General features: G+C 44.2%; 1 protein-coding gene across 2 annotated transcripts in view; it reads left to right on the top strand.

Annotated features, from left to right (window-relative positions):
* acsf2 (acyl-CoA synthetase family member 2) overlaps nt 1-17,733 on the top strand; it is a 37,122-nt gene that overhangs the window by 4,912 nt on the left and 14,477 nt on the right. For both annotated transcript variants that reach the window (XM_065007953.1, XM_065007952.1), the window contains exons 2-5: nt 9,496-9,691; nt 16,012-16,140; nt 16,267-16,320; nt 16,520-16,638. In XM_065007953.1, the coding sequence (XP_064864025.1) occupies nt 9,496-9,691; nt 16,012-16,140; nt 16,267-16,320; nt 16,520-16,638 (498 nt within the window). The remainder of the gene's footprint in view (nt 1-9,495; nt 9,692-16,011; nt 16,141-16,266; nt 16,321-16,519; nt 16,639-17,733) is intronic.

Genomic DNA, 17,733 nt, shown 5'->3' with positions numbered 1-17,733 from the left:
TTGTAGTTTGGAATTAAAATTTCTGAATTTTGGTGGTCTTCCTAAGCCAGGATTCAGACACAGCTAGAACATCCGGGTTGGCAGAGTGTGCTAAAGCAGTGAAAAGAACAAACTTAGGGAGGAGGCTTCTAATGTTAACATGCATGAAACCAAGGCTATTACGGTTACAGAAGTCATCAAAAGAGAGCGCCTGGGGAATAGGAGTGGAGCTAGGCACTGCAGGGCCTGGATTCACCTCTACATCGCCAGAGGAACATAGGAGGAGAAGAATAAGGGTACGGCTAAAAGCAATAAGAATTGGTCGTCTAGAACGTCTGGAACAGAGAGTAAAAGGAGGTTTCTGGGGAGATAAAATAGCATCAAGGTATAATGTACAGACAAAGGTATGGTAGGATGTGAATACAGTGGAGGTAAACCTAGGTATTGAGTGATGAAGAGAGATATATTGTCTCTAGAAACATCATTGAAACCAGGAGATGTCATTGCATGTGTGGGTGGTGGAACTAATAAGTTGGATAAGGTATAGTGAGCAGGACTAGAGGCTCTACAGTGAAATAAGCCAATAAACACTAACCAGAACAGCAATGGACAAGACATATTGACATTAAGGAGAGGCATCCTTAGTCGAGTGATCAAAAGGGTCCAGGGAGTGGAGAGGTTGGTTTGGGGTCACGGCGATTTAGACAGCTAGCCAGGACATCGGTAGCAAGCTAGCATAGGATGGAGGTCTGTTGTTAGCCACCTCTTGCGTTCCGTCAGTAGATTAGTGGAGTTCCGTGTTGTAGAGGGGATTAGTCCAAATCACACAACAACAACAAAAATAAAAACAATAGATATAGTTATAGAGGCCCAAGAAGAAACATAATAATAATAAAAATAAATAAATTGTCCGATTGTCTATTCTGAGAGCAGCCGGTAAGACAGCTAACGGTTAGCAGGCCGCAGATGGGCATTCAGGTAACGTCGCGACGGAGGAGCCAGCCGGATCTCCTTCGGGTAGATAACGTCGGCAGTCCAGTTGTGAAGGCCCGGTGGGGCTCCGCGTAGGCAGTAAAACGAGTCCGGATAGGTGACTGCAGCCCAGGAGTGATTGACGGAGCTCAGGGGTGATTGACGGAGCTGGCTAGCTCCGGAGTAATTGATGTTTGCTCCGGAATCGACGAAAGCAGATAGACACACGGATAGCAGCCAGCTAGCTGTGAGATCCGGGAGTGAATGTCCAGAGAGCAGTTGAAATCCAGGGACATGGAGAGAAAAATCGGTCCGGTATGTTCCGTTCCGAGCCGCGCTGCGCCGTACAAAACTGGCGATAGATTTTCGAGTTAAAGGATAGCTGATGACCACAAACCGTGGTTAGCTGAATACTAACGAGTTGCCAGTAAAGAAGCTAACTAGCTTCTGATTAGCTCCTGGCTAGCTTCTGGCTAGCTTCTTGGAGTTTCTGGCTAGCTTCTGGCTAGCTTCTTGGAGGATTGCAGATTTGAGGTAAATAATACGTATTTATACATATCAATTGGTGAGGCAGGTTGCAGAGTGTATTGAAGATGAGTTGATGGAAAATAAAAATAAAATGTATGTGAAAAAAGTTGTAAATATATATATATACACGACACGACAAGACGAGGACAAAAGACGTCTGAACTGCTATGCCATCTCGGGCAATGGTGATTGGCCACAGATAAAATTACATCAAATAACATATCAACAGTAGCTTTGATTGGACTGATCATGTCAACATCTTAGCTGGCAGTCCTCATAAGTCAACAATCTACTGGAGAATCCTTTTTAATCCTTGTCAGTTGAAGATAAATTATAGATAAAACGTATCGGTGCTCAGTGGACATAAACATTACACAACAAGTTGGAAATCGCAAATTCAACAATTTAGATGTATGGAAAGAATCAGTGACAGTGGCTAACCGCAAGCATTGCAACTGGGAAGTCAGACTGGGAAAATACATTTTGAATGGTCATCCAACTGGGAATTGTAAAATCTTTCTTTGATGACAAAATTTGCCAACGATGGATCGCCGCGCACAACAAGGTGAGTCCAAAAATGTGTTATATGCTGCTGCATAAATGATGTAATATGCCAGGGAGATATGGTCAGTCATATCAGCTATGTTTTTAAAAAAAGGCAGTAAACGAGGCTGAATTAATTGTTTCCCTCCCAGACAAGGCTCCACTGATAGCCATATGTAGTGGTGGTAAGGATTCACTCCATTGTGCTGGAAAGAAAGCTCTGCTGTTGGAACAGCTTGTGGGCACCGCTTGTCGCCGTTATAGTGCAATGAATCTTTTGTGTAGTGGCTTTGCTGGCATGCATCTGAAATATATTTTTAGGGGAATTTGCCCCACCAAAATGTACATGCTAAAATCGTCACTGATCCTGACTAGTCTCCCAGTCCCTGCTGCTGAAAAACATCCCCACAACCTGGTGCCGACACCACCATGCTTCACCGTAGGGATGGTGCCAGGTTTCCTCCAGACATGACGCTTGGCATTCAGGCCAAAGAGTTCAATCTTTGTTTCATCAGACCAGAGAATCTTGTTTCTCATGGTCTGAGATTCCTTTAGGTGAATTTTTAGCAAACTCCAAGCAGGCTACCATGCGCCTTTTACTGAAGAGTGGCTTCCATCTGACCACTCTATCATAAAGGCCTTATTGGTGGAGTGCTGCAGAGATGTTTTCCCTTCTGGAAGGTTCTCCCATCTCCACAGAGGAACTCTGGAGCTCTGTCGGAGTGAACATTGGGTTCTTGGTCACCTTCCTGACCAAGGCCCTTCTCCCCCGATTGCTCAAGTTGGCCAGGTGACCAGCTCTAGGAAGAGTCTTGGTGGTTCCAAACTTCTTCCATTTAAGATTTTTTGGGGGGACTTTCAATGCTGCAGAAATGTTTTGGTACCCTTCCCCAGATATGTGCCTCGACACAATCCTGACTCGGAGCTCTACGGACAATTCTTTCGACCTCATGACTTGGTTTTTGCGCTGCCATGAACTGTCACGTGGGACTATGGACAGGTGTGTCTTTCCAAGTCATGTCCAATCAATTGAATTTACCACAGGTGGATTCCAATCAAGTTGTAGAAACATCTCAAGGATGATCAATGGAAACAAGATGCACCTGAGCTCAATTTCGAGTCTCATAGCAAATGGTCTGTGTACTTATATTCTGTTTTATTATTTGTAATAAATTTGCAAAGAAAAACTTTTTGCTTTGTCATTATGGGGTATTGTGTGTAGATTGATTAATTTTTTTTATTTAATACATTTTACAGTAAGGCTGTAACGTACCAAAATGTGGAGAAGGGGAAGGGGTCTGAATACTTTCTGAATGTGTACTGTAAGGTGTGTCGACACTTGGATGTGACTTCTTCTACAAGAATACGAAGATCGCATTGTAGAGGCAGGTCTAGTTGGACAAAAGTCGCGTTGTCGTCGGAATGTGTCCAGATCTGTCTGAGGAGGTGATCAGTCAAGCATTGTGTGCGGATTTCTCCTGGGCCGCCTGGTCTCATAGACTAGAAATAACACAGGCCGTGTCTAGACTTGACAGTTCATGCAGCTTTAATATTTTATTATAATAATTTTTATATATTTTTTATTTAACGAGGCAAGTCAGTTAACTTCTCTTGGAAATGGCATCCCACCTAACCAACAGCCAGTGAAATTGCAGGGCGCCAAATTCAAAACAACAGAAATCTCATAATTAAAATTCCTCAAAACATACAAGTATTATACACTATTTTTTAAAGATACATTTCTCATTAATCCAGCCACAGTGTCTGATTTCAAAAAGGCTTTACGGCGAAAGCATACCTTGCGATTATGTTAGGTCAGCGCCAAGTCACAGAAAAACAGCCATTTTCCAAAGAAGGAGAGGTGTCACAACTCAGAAATAGCGTTATAAATATTCACTTACCTTTGATCTTCATCGGAATGCACTCCCAGGAATCCCAGTTCCACAATAAATGTTTGTTTTGTTCGATAAAGTCCATTTATGTCCAAATACCTCCTTTTTGTTCACGCGTTTTAGCCCAGTAATCCAAATGCACAAGCAAGCAAGCAATTAGTTCAGACAAAAAGTAAAAAAAGTAATATTACAGTTTGTGTCAAACATGTCAAACGATGTATAGAATCAATCTTTAAGATTTTTTTAACATAAATCTTCAATAATGTTTCAACCGGACAATTCCTTTGTCTTTAGAAATTAAAAGGAATGCACGGCTGCGCGCCTGACTGAGCTCATGGCATTCTGCCAGACCTCTTAGTCAAACAGCTCTTATTCTCTACCCCTTCACAGTAGAAGCCTGAAACAAGGTTCTGAAGACTGTTGACATCTAGTGGAAGCCTTAGGAAGTGCAATATGACCCCATAGACACTGTATATTGGATAGGCGAATACTTAACCTACAAACCTCAGATTTCCCACTTTGTGGTTGGATCTTTTCTCAGGTTTTTGCCTGCCACATGAGTTGTGTTATACTCATAGACATCATTCAAACAGTTTTCGAAACTTCAGAGTGTTTTCTATCCAAATCTACTACTTATTTGCATAGTCTAGTTTTTGGGCCTTAGTAGCAGACAGTTTACTCTGGGCACCTTATTCATCCAAGCTACTCAATACTGCCCCCGTTCCCAAAGAAGAACAAATTCTTATTTACAGTGACGGCCTACTAGTATTCTGATCATTGAGTTTTGATCATGGAATTCCGAACACGTCATGCATCTACACCTACATTTAAATGTGTCTACAGTGTCTGGATTACTTTTTCCCACAGTATATTCAAATGCCAGTATGCATTCTACAAGCAGTGGAACAGGCAAAATATGATAATCACACAACTGATGGCAGTAGCTAACTACTGTAGCTAACAAGCAATGCTAAATAGATTGCAAAAGGGTTGCTCAGTTGGTTGAGCATGTTGCTTGCAACGCCAGGGTTGTGGGTTCGATTCCCACGGGGTCCAGTATGAAAAATCTATGCACTCGCTACTTTAAGTTGCTCTGGATAAGAGCGTCTGCTAAATGATACAAAAATAATTAATTTTTGTCAGTTCTTAAATGCTTGCTGGCTAGCATTTATGAGGCCAGCAAACACGGCCCTCATGCTAGGAATGTATTTCCTCCAATATTATAATAAAAAGGTGCCTCTCGGTCCCAAAACACATGTTTTCTGGAGACTTGTGCGACGAATGCTGACAACGTCGCTCACTGTGTGCACTTTCCGTAGCCTGATTGCGTCCAGACTGAGGAGAAATCCGCACACAATGCATCCCTGACCACCACCTGAAGTGGTCAGCCAGATCTGAACACAATCAGACCACAAAGCGACTTTTCAACGCGATCTTCATATTCTGATAGCAGAAGGCGCATGTAAGTATCAAGTGTAGAGACGACCATAGTAAATGTAAATCTGGGATACTCCAAATTAGTTTTGTATGGTAACATAAGACAGAAGTTTTACATACAGTAGGGCAGAAATAAAAGCAGGGTGGTTGTATAATGCGAACGTCTAGCAACCCAAAGGTTGAATGTTCGAATCTCATCATGGACAACTTATTATCTTTGCAACTACTTACTACGCAAACATCTAGCAAGGTTGCATGTTCGAATGTCATCACTGACAACTTTATAATTTTTGCTAGAAACTTTGCAACTTCTTGCTACTTTGCAACTACTTAACCAAACCCAACTAGTCACTCAATGGGAGAGCCGTACCCCTGGCGGACAGGATGAGTTAAGATGTTAATATCAGAGTTATTCCGTACCATGGGTGTGATGTGCATACCCCCACCCGCCCCCACCAAATAAATTCCTGGGCATGTAGTGTCAGTTCCTTGAGACTCTTCCCGAGGCTACAAGGGAACTGACATCTGGACTAGCATGGTCCCTAGCTCATAGAACCGTGGTTACGTGAGTAACCTTTCTATTTTGCTTAAGGGACTATGCTAGTCACTCAATGGGATGACTACGAGAGTAAGTCGGTTCCTCTAGGGCACAGCCTAGAGCAACACATCACCATAGGTGTTTGAGGCAGTACCTGGCTCAACCGCAGGTTACTGTTTGGAGGGAAGGGTAGCACCAAGCACAGCTGAACTCATACCGTGCGGGTCAGCCACATTCACCCGATAAAACCTTGCAACGGTACTGGGCGACGCCTAGCTGGCAGCTGCACATATGTCAGAGAGGGGGACTCCCTTAAGCAGTGTCCAGGAGGTGGCAACTCCCCTGGTGGAATGTGCTACCACAGAGGATGGCACTGGGTGGCCAGCTTGGCTATATGCTTGCAGGATAGTGTCTACAATCCAAGTACCAACTGTTTTCAGAGAGGCTTACCCTGTACTCTCGAAAGCACACAAACAGATGATCAGATGATGAGTCCACTCCACGTTCACATTTAGGGATCTCACAGGACACGGAGCGCGTACATCAAAATCATGAGTCCCAGGGGGTATGGCGGTGGACAAGGCTGTTTCTCTGTTCACGTGACCTGGGGGCAGGACCTTTTGTAGGAAAGCAGGATTAGGCCGCAGTGTAACGATCGCCTTACCTGGGCCTAGACGGTAACGCTCATCACTAACCGATAAAGCATGGAGCCTGCCAACCCTCTTGGTCGAGGCGATTTCCACCAGAAACGCAGTCTTAAAAGAGAGGTGTTCAAGTCTATAACATCTAACAGTTCAAAGGGAGGTCTGGATATTACTCCCAAGAACCAGATCCAAATCCCATTTGTGAACCGATGGGGCTCTTGCTGGACGTAATCGACAGACTCCCTTAAGAAACCTTGGCATGAGCGGATGGCTGCCAAGTGGACTATCCTGCTCTTCATCATGATTTGCTGAAATGGCTGCAGCGTATACAGTACCTTAAGTGTGGATGCTGCCCTGCCAGCATTGAACAAAGACTTCTATTACTGGAGCACAGTTTTTTTTTATGTTCCAAGATTCTGGACCAACACCCGGCTCCCCACACTACTGGCAGAACACACACCACGTCGTGTCATTGGTTAATGTGGTGGACGGGGCCCTGGCCCTCTGTAAGATGTTAACAACAAGAGGGCTCAAGATCTAAATCAGACCTATTTTGCTGTTCAGTGGCTAGGCCCACAGCTTCAGGAGGCAGGGATTTGGATGCCATAATGTGTCCTTCGCCTGTGACAATAGTTCCCATGCTGTCCCCGCTAGGAGTGACAGTATTGACCTTAATCAGTGGTGTCTCAGCCATCTGGGGGCAATCAGAAGGACCTGGTTTCCCGATTCTGTTCAGAGTCGTTGGAATCATTGGGATTGGGGGGAAGGTGTATAGTTTCTTCCTCTGCCACTCGTGGGCCAGTGCATCTAGGCCACATGGCCCGGGGGGGGGTTGAATATTGAGAAACGGGGGACACTGTGTGTACCTCTGAGCCAAACAGATCCACCTCCGCTTCCCTAAAGAATAACAACATGCAACTCACTATTCAGGGATGTAGCCGCCACTCCCCATCCGGAGGGGAGGAGACCCATCAGTCTTTTACACTGAAGAACAGTCACCTTCTGGTCTTGGACAAAAGGATTGAGGTGATCTACAATTTTCTGGACTCTCTCTTTGGTGAGATGAGCCCTCCATTAGAGACGAGTCGATCTGCATGCCCACAAATATCACAGTTCGTGTGGGGACCAGGTAGCTTTTTTGCATGTTCACCCGGAGGCCAAGCTCTGAGATGTGCTTCACGAGAGCTGTCGTGTATGCTGCTGCCTGTTCTCATGACTGAGTTTAGATTAGCCAATCGTCTAGGTCATTTAGTACTAAAATCGCTTGTGAAGTTAAGGGTGCTAGAGCGGCATCCATGCATTTTGTGAATGTTCTTGGTGCCAGGAAGAGGCTGAAAGGTAACACTTGGTACTCACGCTATACCGTTGAATGCAAAGCGCGGAACTTCCTGTGAGCCGGGTGGATCGAAATGTGGAAGTAGGCATCTTTTAGCTCAACAGTGGTGGACCACTGGCCTGGGCTGATAGCCTGTAGGATGCAGGACGAAGATGGCACTTTGAAGGGGAGGGTTTTCAAGCACCGGTTGAGAGGCCTCAAGTCCAGGATGAGGCAAAAGACACCATCCCTCTTGAGGACTAGGAACTTATAACCCACTGTGCTTAGAATCCACTCCTCAGAACCCACTGTGCTGTTCTGATGGTTTGAGTTGTCTGATTGCCTCCCTGATGGAGAAGAATGCAATCTCTAGTTGAAGAGCTTCTCTTTTCAGGGGGTCGGCTGTTGTAGTTGACCAGACCCCTCTGAAAGGTGGTGGCCGGCATCGGAACTGGAGTTTTTACCCCTGTAGTACTGTATCCAGAGGGACTCTACAAGCTCCTCCCACAAGCTCAAGCCATTGCCACACCCATCAGGATGACTGAGGGGGCCCTTCGGAGCAGAGGGACGGTGCTTGTTATGTCGCTGCCTGTGCTGGTGGGGGCGCCACTGCTGACCCGGAGTCTATTGATGTGGGTGATCTCGGCATGGCTGGTTTGGTGGAGGACCCAAGCGGCCTTTTGAGGCAGGGGAAAGCTGAGGTCTAGACTGCAATTGTCTCTGCCCTGCGTTACCCTACCCAGAGGGACCCATGCAAGACTGCAGGGTCTCTCTGTCCTTTTGCAGCTTAGCCGTTTGGTCCAAAATGGCATCCACACTAGGACCAAAATTTGGCCTGGGGAGATGGGGAGCTCCATAAAAGTTTTTTTTCCAGAGGCTGACATTTTTGTCTGTGAGAGCCAAAGCTGTCTGCGTGATAAGATGACTGTAAACAGGGCTTTGTCATTAGCACGTGACATCATAGCCAATCGTGCTTCATATACTGTAGGCGTGGGCCGAGAGTAGCACTGAAGGGGAATCCACAGCCTGAATTGTATGCTCTAAGCCTAGGCACATCCATACAGGTGGAATGGGCATCAATACCAAAGGTATTGATGTGTGAAGCCAGACTCAACTGACACAGTAACAGACTATGTGTGAGGAGAGGTCCTGAGAACAGAGTGGTCAGGCACGCGGCTCTGAATCTCACTCCGACAACAGCTGCGGAGTCTCCCCTAGCCTGGGTGGGAGCTGCATGAACTGTCAAGTATAGACACGGCCTAAATATCTAGCCTAACCAATGAATTTATTCTCCCTCTCCATCCATTGTGTTGAATGTGCACCTCCCCCTCCCTTGCCCTAGACTCCTATTCACCCTCCCTGTCCTCATCGGTCTCACATCCTAACCATTTAACTCATTTACTTGGACTACTTTTCCCTACTGTAGGCCCCATTTTGACACTCCATATGACACTATCTCAAACGATGTCCTACTCAAACGGTTTCCATGGCTCCCATAATTTTTCTGAAAATCCTCTTATGAATATCACCCTTTATTGAATTCCATTTTAATCTAAAGGCTGTGTATGAACTCCAGTTTGTTTGACTTTTAAACCCCGGACAATTTCAGATCTGTAACTTCAGCTCTCTCTCTATTTTCCCACCTAGTGCAGTCCATGTGGACAGTCCACCCACTATCCCCACACTTACCACCAGCTATGCCCACGGCACCTCCTCCAAGTCTCTACTCTTCAGTACGGTCGGTGGGAGCCTCCAGGCTTCAGCTGAACGCTTTCCAGACCGGGAGGCTGTAGTGTTCCTACAGGACGGGGTCAGGAAGACCTTCTCACAGCTCCAGCAGGATGTGAGTGGTGTCTACTTCCTATTTTCTACTAATCCTATGCCAAACAGATTAGGGGTACACAAGGGCTCTTTCTGTAGTGTGTGCAAGACTTCAAATCCTTGATTCCTCAACTTCTTGCCTCTATCTCAAAGCTCATTGAAGGAGGAGATCCAAGGCGAGAGAGTTAAGGAATCAAGGATTTTGAGGCTTGCACACTTCTCAGACAGAGCCAAGACACGTGTCCTCTCGCCCCCTTCAAAAGGAATTGTAACATCTAATTGAAACAGCATGTTCTACGCCCATTTAAGGGAAACCCTATGGAGGCAGATATATAAAAAAGCAAAGTGTGTTATTGTTTGCAATATGAATACAGTAACACGTGAGTACACAAAATGGCTTATCATCCATACCTACACATGCAGTCAGAGCTGGCCCTAGCCTTTTGGGTGCCCTATGTGACATTTTGTTAGACTTGCTGTCATTCTCATTTATATTTGTTGTCACTTATTAAGCATCCTAAGTATTTCATATTTTTTGGTCCACTTAAAGGATTGCTGTATATCATGAGTTATTTTTCTTATTTCCTTTATGTAGTTTTTTTTACCCTATTAATTTTATATCCAGATATTTTAGAGTAGTCCTAAAATATTTTTATCAAAGGGGCATAGAGTTTTCAATATTAGTCAGGTATATCAGGAGATCATCTGCAAATAAGTTTAGTTTATATTAATGTTTACCATGATACCTGTTACGTTTGGGTCCTGTCTAATTCTTTCTGTAAGCGGTTCAGTTGACAGTGCAAACAGGAGGGGGGAGAGGGGACATCCCTGTCTTGTGCCCTGCCCCTTTTCGAAATGGAATTGAATCAGATAATGTATTATTTGGTAAATTCTTGCTTTAGGACATATAATGTTTGTATAACATTTATTATTTCAGCTGGAAAGTTTTGAATAGAAAGGCAATCCAAGATTGTCAAAAGCCTTTTCGGCATCAACAGCCATTATGGTTAAGGGTGCTGTACTGCAGCGCCAGCTGTGCCATCAGAGACTCTGGGTTCGCGCCCAGGCTCTGTCGTAACTGGCCGCGACCGGGAGGTCCATGGGGCGACACACAATTGGCCTAGCGTCGTCCGGGTTAGGGAGGGCTTGGTCGGTAGGGATGTCCTTGTCTCATTGCGCACCAGCGACTCCTGTGGCGGGGTGGGCGCAGTGCGCGCTAACCAAGGTTGCCAGGTGCACGGTGTTTCCTCCGACACACTGGTGCGGCTGGCTTCCGGGTTGGATGCGCGCTGTGTTAAGAAGCAGTGCGGCTAGGTTGGGTTGTGTATCGGAGGACGCATGACTTTCAACCTTCGTCTCTCCCGAGCCCATACGGGAGTTGTAGCGATGAGACAAGATAGTAGCTACTACAACAATTGGACACCACGAAATTGGGGAGAAAAAGGGGTTAAAAAAACAACATAAAAAAAACAGCCATTATTGACATTCTCTTAAGGCATCCCAAATTATATTGGTGATCGGCTTTTCTCTGTCCTCTGACAACGATCCGATATCATTATATCATGAATGTTTGAATCTAGTAAATTGTTGAGTACATTCAATTCTTGAATAGCTTTTGTTACTTTGAGGAAAAAAATGGATAATCTTTTGTAGTTAGGAATGGTAATCTTCAGGTGTCCTAGTAAATCTTTGGAGACTTCCTAAATGTGCCTTTTTACAACGTCTGTCAATCTTATCTAATGTAGAATTTAGGTCACCTGCTAAAATAATAGTTCCTGTCTGGATTTGATCTAATATAGCTTGAATTGATCTAAAAACACCAGATGTGCCCCTGGTGGGATATACAATAAAAGCCATGTATATTTTTCCCCATGCAAGGTACTGTACAATTCAAAATGAGAAAATATGCTGAGATAAGGGAAAATGGTGTATTCTTATTTATCAGGATGCTTACAGTTTTGTCATTGCTGCAGTAGGTAGCAGAATAGGCCTCTCCAACCCAATTCCTATTTAAATATTCAATTTCTCCTTTTATTTAAGTGTAACTCTTGCAAGAACCACATCTGCTGACAATCTCTAAGTGTTTGAGAATTATATAAAAAAAAACATTATGGAGCCCGTGCACATTCCATGTGATAAATTGGATTTTGCTGGCCAAGCTTATCACCAACCCCCATCCTTGCCCTCCTCTTTCTCACCCAGCCCAAGTTTATCCCAACCTCCCATCTTTTCCCTGTCTTATCTTCTAAGGCAAATTTACACCCCTCTTTACATCTACTTACTCATCCATTCTCCTTCATTCACACACAACATATACCCTATGCCTCCAAAGATCTGTGGGGGATGATGTAGTGCACACACAATGTACTTTTTCTCTTAATTTTTCATGTACCGAATAAATATGGACTTTTTCAACTCTACTGTTGCGATAAATAGCAAATGTGCCTACTCTGGTCTTTTTTTTCCATCCCTATTTTAAAGAGTTCACCCAAATTACAAAAGAATACAAACATTTTGTATTGATCTTTAAAAGCAGTCTATGGACAAGCAGAATGCAATCTATGATTTGGCTATGCACTGCCATCAACCGTTAATATTTCCTGTGGAGAGCTTTTGTGTAGTGGTAACACTCCCCGGCATGTCGTATACAACATTTCACCTGAGAACAGGTGATCTCTGCTTTCAACCTTCCAACTGTTTCTAGCATTTACCTGTCTCCTTAACTCATTTAATTACTGTCTGAATAAAGTGTCAAACCACCTAAAAAATAATATTAGCATACTTTAAATTTCATTCCCCCAAAATTTCAAAGTAACAATGTCGTCCAATTTTTAGGGTTCATTTGATGTTCAATACACCTGACCTGTGGTTTTTATTTTGAAATGTTCCACCCTGGTCATAGGCCTGAGCCATGTCAAAATGCATAGAATTGCAGGAAATTAGCTTTTTAAACAGTAAAATAAATATCCCATCCAGGGTTTGTGCCAGGGGGGAATGAAATTCACATAGGAAATTTCACTCCAAGCTTTCTTCAAAAGCTGGCAGCCCTAATGTATTGTTTTCTCTTTATTCAACCCACCTGCCACACACCAGCCCTACATACACACAATATTTAAACCCGACTGCCACGCTGCAGGTTGAGTCAACCTGCGGATCACTAATCCGCGGGCCTACGAAAGGGCGGCCGCCAGTTGCCCATCACTGTGGTTCAGAATCACACAGTTTCACAGATACTGTACATTATCAGTGGACCCTCGGCTCAGTCTGGGTTCAAACTTTATTCATAACATTCAGTACTGGCAGGCATTTGATACTGGCAGTTCAACAGGTCAAAGATGGGAACACCGGTACTTATTTGCAACAGATAATTGTAGACTAAGTGAAAAACGACTTTAGGGTACTTAAACATACTGTCACACCCTGATCTTTCACCTGTCTTTGTGATTGTCTCCACCACCCCCACCCCCCAGGTGTCGCCCACCTTCCCCATTTATCTCCTGTGTATTTATACCTTTGTTTTGTTTGTCTGTTGCTAGTTTGTCAAGTCAACCAGCGTTTTTGTTATCAGCTCCTGCTGTTCCCAGTCTCCCTTTTTCTCGCCCTCCTGGTTTTGACCCTTGCCTGTCCTGACCCTGAGCTAGCCTGCCGACCTGTACCTCTGCCTACCCTGAGCCTGCCTGTCATCCGGTACCGTTGCCCCACCTCTGGTTTACAGAACCCTGCCTGCCTTGACCTGTCTTATTGCCCCTGCTGCATTATTAAACCATTGTTCATTTGATGTGTCTTCATCTGGGTCTTATCTTCATACCTGATACATACATGGTTAACTCCCGTTTCCATTCCACAAAGGGAATGCATCTCCCCGCACCTACGATCATGTTTAGTACATATCAATTCATATCAACAGTTTATCAAATACATGGAAATAATGAATCAAATCATTTTCCATTACACAAGGGGTTGCACAAAAGGGAACATCAGGTTGATTGGACGTCAATACATCAGCTGTCTCTCCCCTCTCGTTCAGTGGGAAACAGCATTGCACAAGTTCGCAAACGCAGCGCTGATATCACACACAGAGCCAAAACAAATACGAGGAGGAGATTTAGCCCAAAACAAATTTAGAGAAGGGGTTGATTTGATAAATTCATCACTGTTTACTGTGGCACATGATGCTCTTTTGTTCTGTAGATTTAAAAAAGGAATCTGTTACTTCATTGACATAAACTCAGCAAAAAAAGAAACGTCCCCTTTTCAGGACCCTGTCTTTCAAAGATAATTTGTAAAAATCCAAATAACCAAACAGATCTTCATTGTAAAGGGTTTAAACACGGTTTCCCATGCTTGTTCAATGAACCATAAACAATTAATCAACATGCACTTGTGGAACAGTCGTTAAAACACTAACAGCTTACAGACGGTAGGCAATTAAGGTCACAGTTATGAAAACCTTGGACACTGAAGAGGCCTTTCTACTGACTCTGGAAAAACACAAAAAGAAAGATTCCCAGGGTCCCTGTTAATCTGCATTAATGTGCCTTAGGCATGCTGCAAGGAGGCATGAGGACTGCAGATGTGGCCAGGGCAATAAATTGCAATGTCCGTACTCTGAGACGCCTAAGACAGCGCTACAGGGAGACGGGACGGACAGCTGATGGTCCTCTCAGTGGCAGACCACGTGTAACAACACCTGCACAGGATCAGTATATCTGGAAATCACACCTGGGGGACAGGTACAGGATGGCAACAACCACTGCCCGAGTTACACCAGGAACGCACAATCACTCCATCAGTGCTCAGACTGTCTGCAATAGGCTGAGAGAGGCTGGACTGAGGGCTTGTAGGCCTGTTGTAAGGCAGGTCCTCACCAGACATCACCGGCAACAATGTTGCCTATGGTCACAAACCCACCGTCGCTGGACCAGACAGGACTGGCAGAAAGTGCTCTTCACTGATGAGTCGTGGTTTTGTCTCACCAGGGGTGATGGTCGGATTTGCGTTTATCGTCGAAGGAATGAGAGTTACACCGAGGCCTGTACTCTGGAGTGGGATTGATTTGGAGGTGGATGGTCCGTTATGGTCTGGGGCGGTGCGTCACCGCATCATCGAACTGAGCTTGTCATTGCAGGCAATCTCCACGCTGTTCGTTACAGGGAAGACATCCTCCTCCCTCATGTGGTACCCTTCCTGCAGGCTCATCCTGACATGACCCTCCAGCATGACAATGCCACCAGCCATACTGCTCGTTCTGTGCGTGATTTCCTGCAAGACAGGAATGCCAGTGTTCTGCCATGGCCAGCGAAGAGCCCGAATCTCAATCCCATTGAGCATGTCTGGGACCTGTTGGATCGGAGGGTGAGGGCTAGGGCCATTCCCCCCAGAAATGTCCGGCAACTTGCAGGTGCCTTGGTGGAAGAGTGGGGTAACATCTCACAGCAAGAACGGGCAAATCTGGTGCAGTCCATGAGGAGGAGATGCACTGCAGTACTTAGTATCTGGTGTGGCGACCAGCTGCATTGACTGTTACTTTTGATTTTGACCCCCCCTTTGTTCAGGGACACATTATTCAATTTCTGTTAGTCACATGTCTGTGGAACTTGTTCAGTTTATGTATCAGTTGTTGAATCTTGTTATGTTCACATGTTAAGTTTGCTGAAAATAAACACAGTTGACAGTGAGCGGACATTTTTTGTTGTTGTCTTAAGCAGTTGTGGCTATTTAACAAGACCCCAATGGTTGGAAGAACGCAGTGAGCTGGGTGGGAGGCAAAGTCTAACCTGGTGTGATCTCCAGGTTACGAAAGCATTAAACGAAGTTCAAATGTGACCAATGACACCAAACGTATTAACAGTATTTGTCCTGGGACTACGGTAACCAGGCAGTAGCTGGTATCTGATTAGAATGTGATTTCTACGGTACTTACCTGCTGTGGATACAGCTACCCATGATATGACTGGGCATAGCGTGGATAGAGTTCAGATAGCCAAACCTTGACTTTTGAAGTTAAACATTCATTCGGCGATAAAGAATTGTCACGTGTTTGGGTAACAACCAGCTGTGTCGCTCACTCAGTTTGGTTTAGATTCTATTGATAGTCATAGTAATCAATAATGTATTTCTGCAGTTTTTTTTAATGCGGTTCTGATTAATTCAATGTTGAAATGTGCACTACAAAATACCCCTTTAGATATGTTTTAACTTATCTCTTGCTACTGTTTTACTCAACTGTCTCTCAATTCCCCTGTCTCTTTCAGCAATGCTGCTGTGAATCGCTTTCTAGCGTCCAGCTATGCATTGATTACCATTACCTCTTTGTGCTGACGATGCTCCATTATGGCTCAGGTGGACCAGGCTGCTGCAGGCCTCCTGGCACTGGGACTGAAGAGGGGGGACCGACTGGGCATGTGGGGACCCAACACATATGAGTGGATCCTGTTCCAGTTTGCCTCAGCCAAGGCTGGCATCATACTGGTGAGCGCTGACACTGGTGGCATGGAGGAGGAATCTTAACAGGGGAAAGAGGTTTTTCAACCTCAATTGTGAAGTCAAGTACATTAAAGCGGCCGTTTTCAGTGGTTATGCTTTGTCTTCTGACAGGTGTCTGTGAACCCAGCCTATCAGGTGCAGGAGTTGGAGTTTGCTTTGAGGAAGGTGGGTCACTTGAGTTGCCACATCATGTTTTGTTCCATGAAAGTTGCACTGGGTGTGACACTATTAAGTACGGTGCAGAGATTATTGCTAGTTAAACAGTTGATTATGAGGATAAAGGCAATGATGTTGATGACGTTCATTGGTGGTAATAACAGTGTGTTCATTGTTGGTAATGATGTAGTTTCCTGCTTTGGTCCAGGTTGGATGCAATGCCATTGTGTGCCCGACCCAGTTTAAGAACCAGAAGTACTGTGACATGCTCAGGCAGATCTGTCCAGAGATGGACACTGCTATCCCAGGATCGGTCAAGAGTGCCAGGTATGACCACCCTGTTTTCATATACAATCACAACTCTTCTTTTGACAAAATAACACAATTTCAGTTACACTGAATGATGATCAAATTACAATGTGTTGTGTTCTGGTGGGTGCAAAGCACTGAATATTGCAGATAGAAAAAATTCTACAGCTCAGACGATTCTCTGATCTATTCTACATGACTGAGAAGCATGGCTGTCTGTTCTACATGTTTTTCTATCGAAATGTTTTGTTACATTTAGTGCTGAGCGACTAGAGCTTTTTGAGGTCGTTTTTTTTTTCAGAGAAAAAAACAACTTTAAATGCAATACACATTTTGTGGGTTGAATGCTGTAAGAACACAGAGTAAAACAATTAAGGAAAGTCCCATGATGGAGGTGACTTGCCATAACTGCTTTTCACTTATTAACCATTTATTCACATTTACTTTACTAAAATATTTCAGTTGTTGTGTATATTTGTTTTATTTGATGACTTTATTATTTCATTCCAAGTCATCTTCTCAATAGAGCTCTATATGCTGTCTGGCAAAATCACTATTTTAGTCATTATTCTTCAAAGTAAATAAGGCATACTTTTATGACTGCTAAATACCAAGTGTCAAACACTTAGATCAGGAATGGGCAACTAGCGGCCCCCCTTTTGAAGGCCTTCGGATCAATAAAAAATGTAATACTAATATGTATATTTTTTTGGGGGGGAAACTCTGTCGTCTCACCTTACTGTTAGAATAGTCACTGATAGTCAGTCAATTAGCCCATGTCAGCAAAACATTTTTAGATTGCTTTGTTTCGTGGCCAGATATCTAAACTTACTATCATGGTTGAATTACTGGCCGGGGGGCCCCCACTGATTGACAAATGTTTTTTTTTTAAGTCTCACTCATATAAAAAAACTGCAAAAATGTATTCTCTGCCCCATGGCAAAATGTGTAGAATTGCAGCAAAGTTGCCCATCCCTGACTTAGATCTTGTATTTTCCAGTAGAGATACCACTAGATCGCGCATTCTTCTCTCTTTTACGTAGCAGTTGTCAAATATTAAAAAAAAACATAGAACGAAACATTTTGCGCGCAATGAATTATGGTCATTGTAGT

This window comes from Oncorhynchus nerka, linkage group LG23 (genome assembly GCF_034236695.1).
Source record: "Oncorhynchus nerka isolate Pitt River linkage group LG23, Oner_Uvic_2.0, whole genome shotgun sequence".
NCBI lineage: Eukaryota > Metazoa > Chordata > Actinopteri > Salmoniformes > Salmonidae > Oncorhynchus > Oncorhynchus nerka.
Note: the sequence above shows the minus strand (reverse complement) of the source record. Positions and strands in the feature narration are given on the sequence as shown.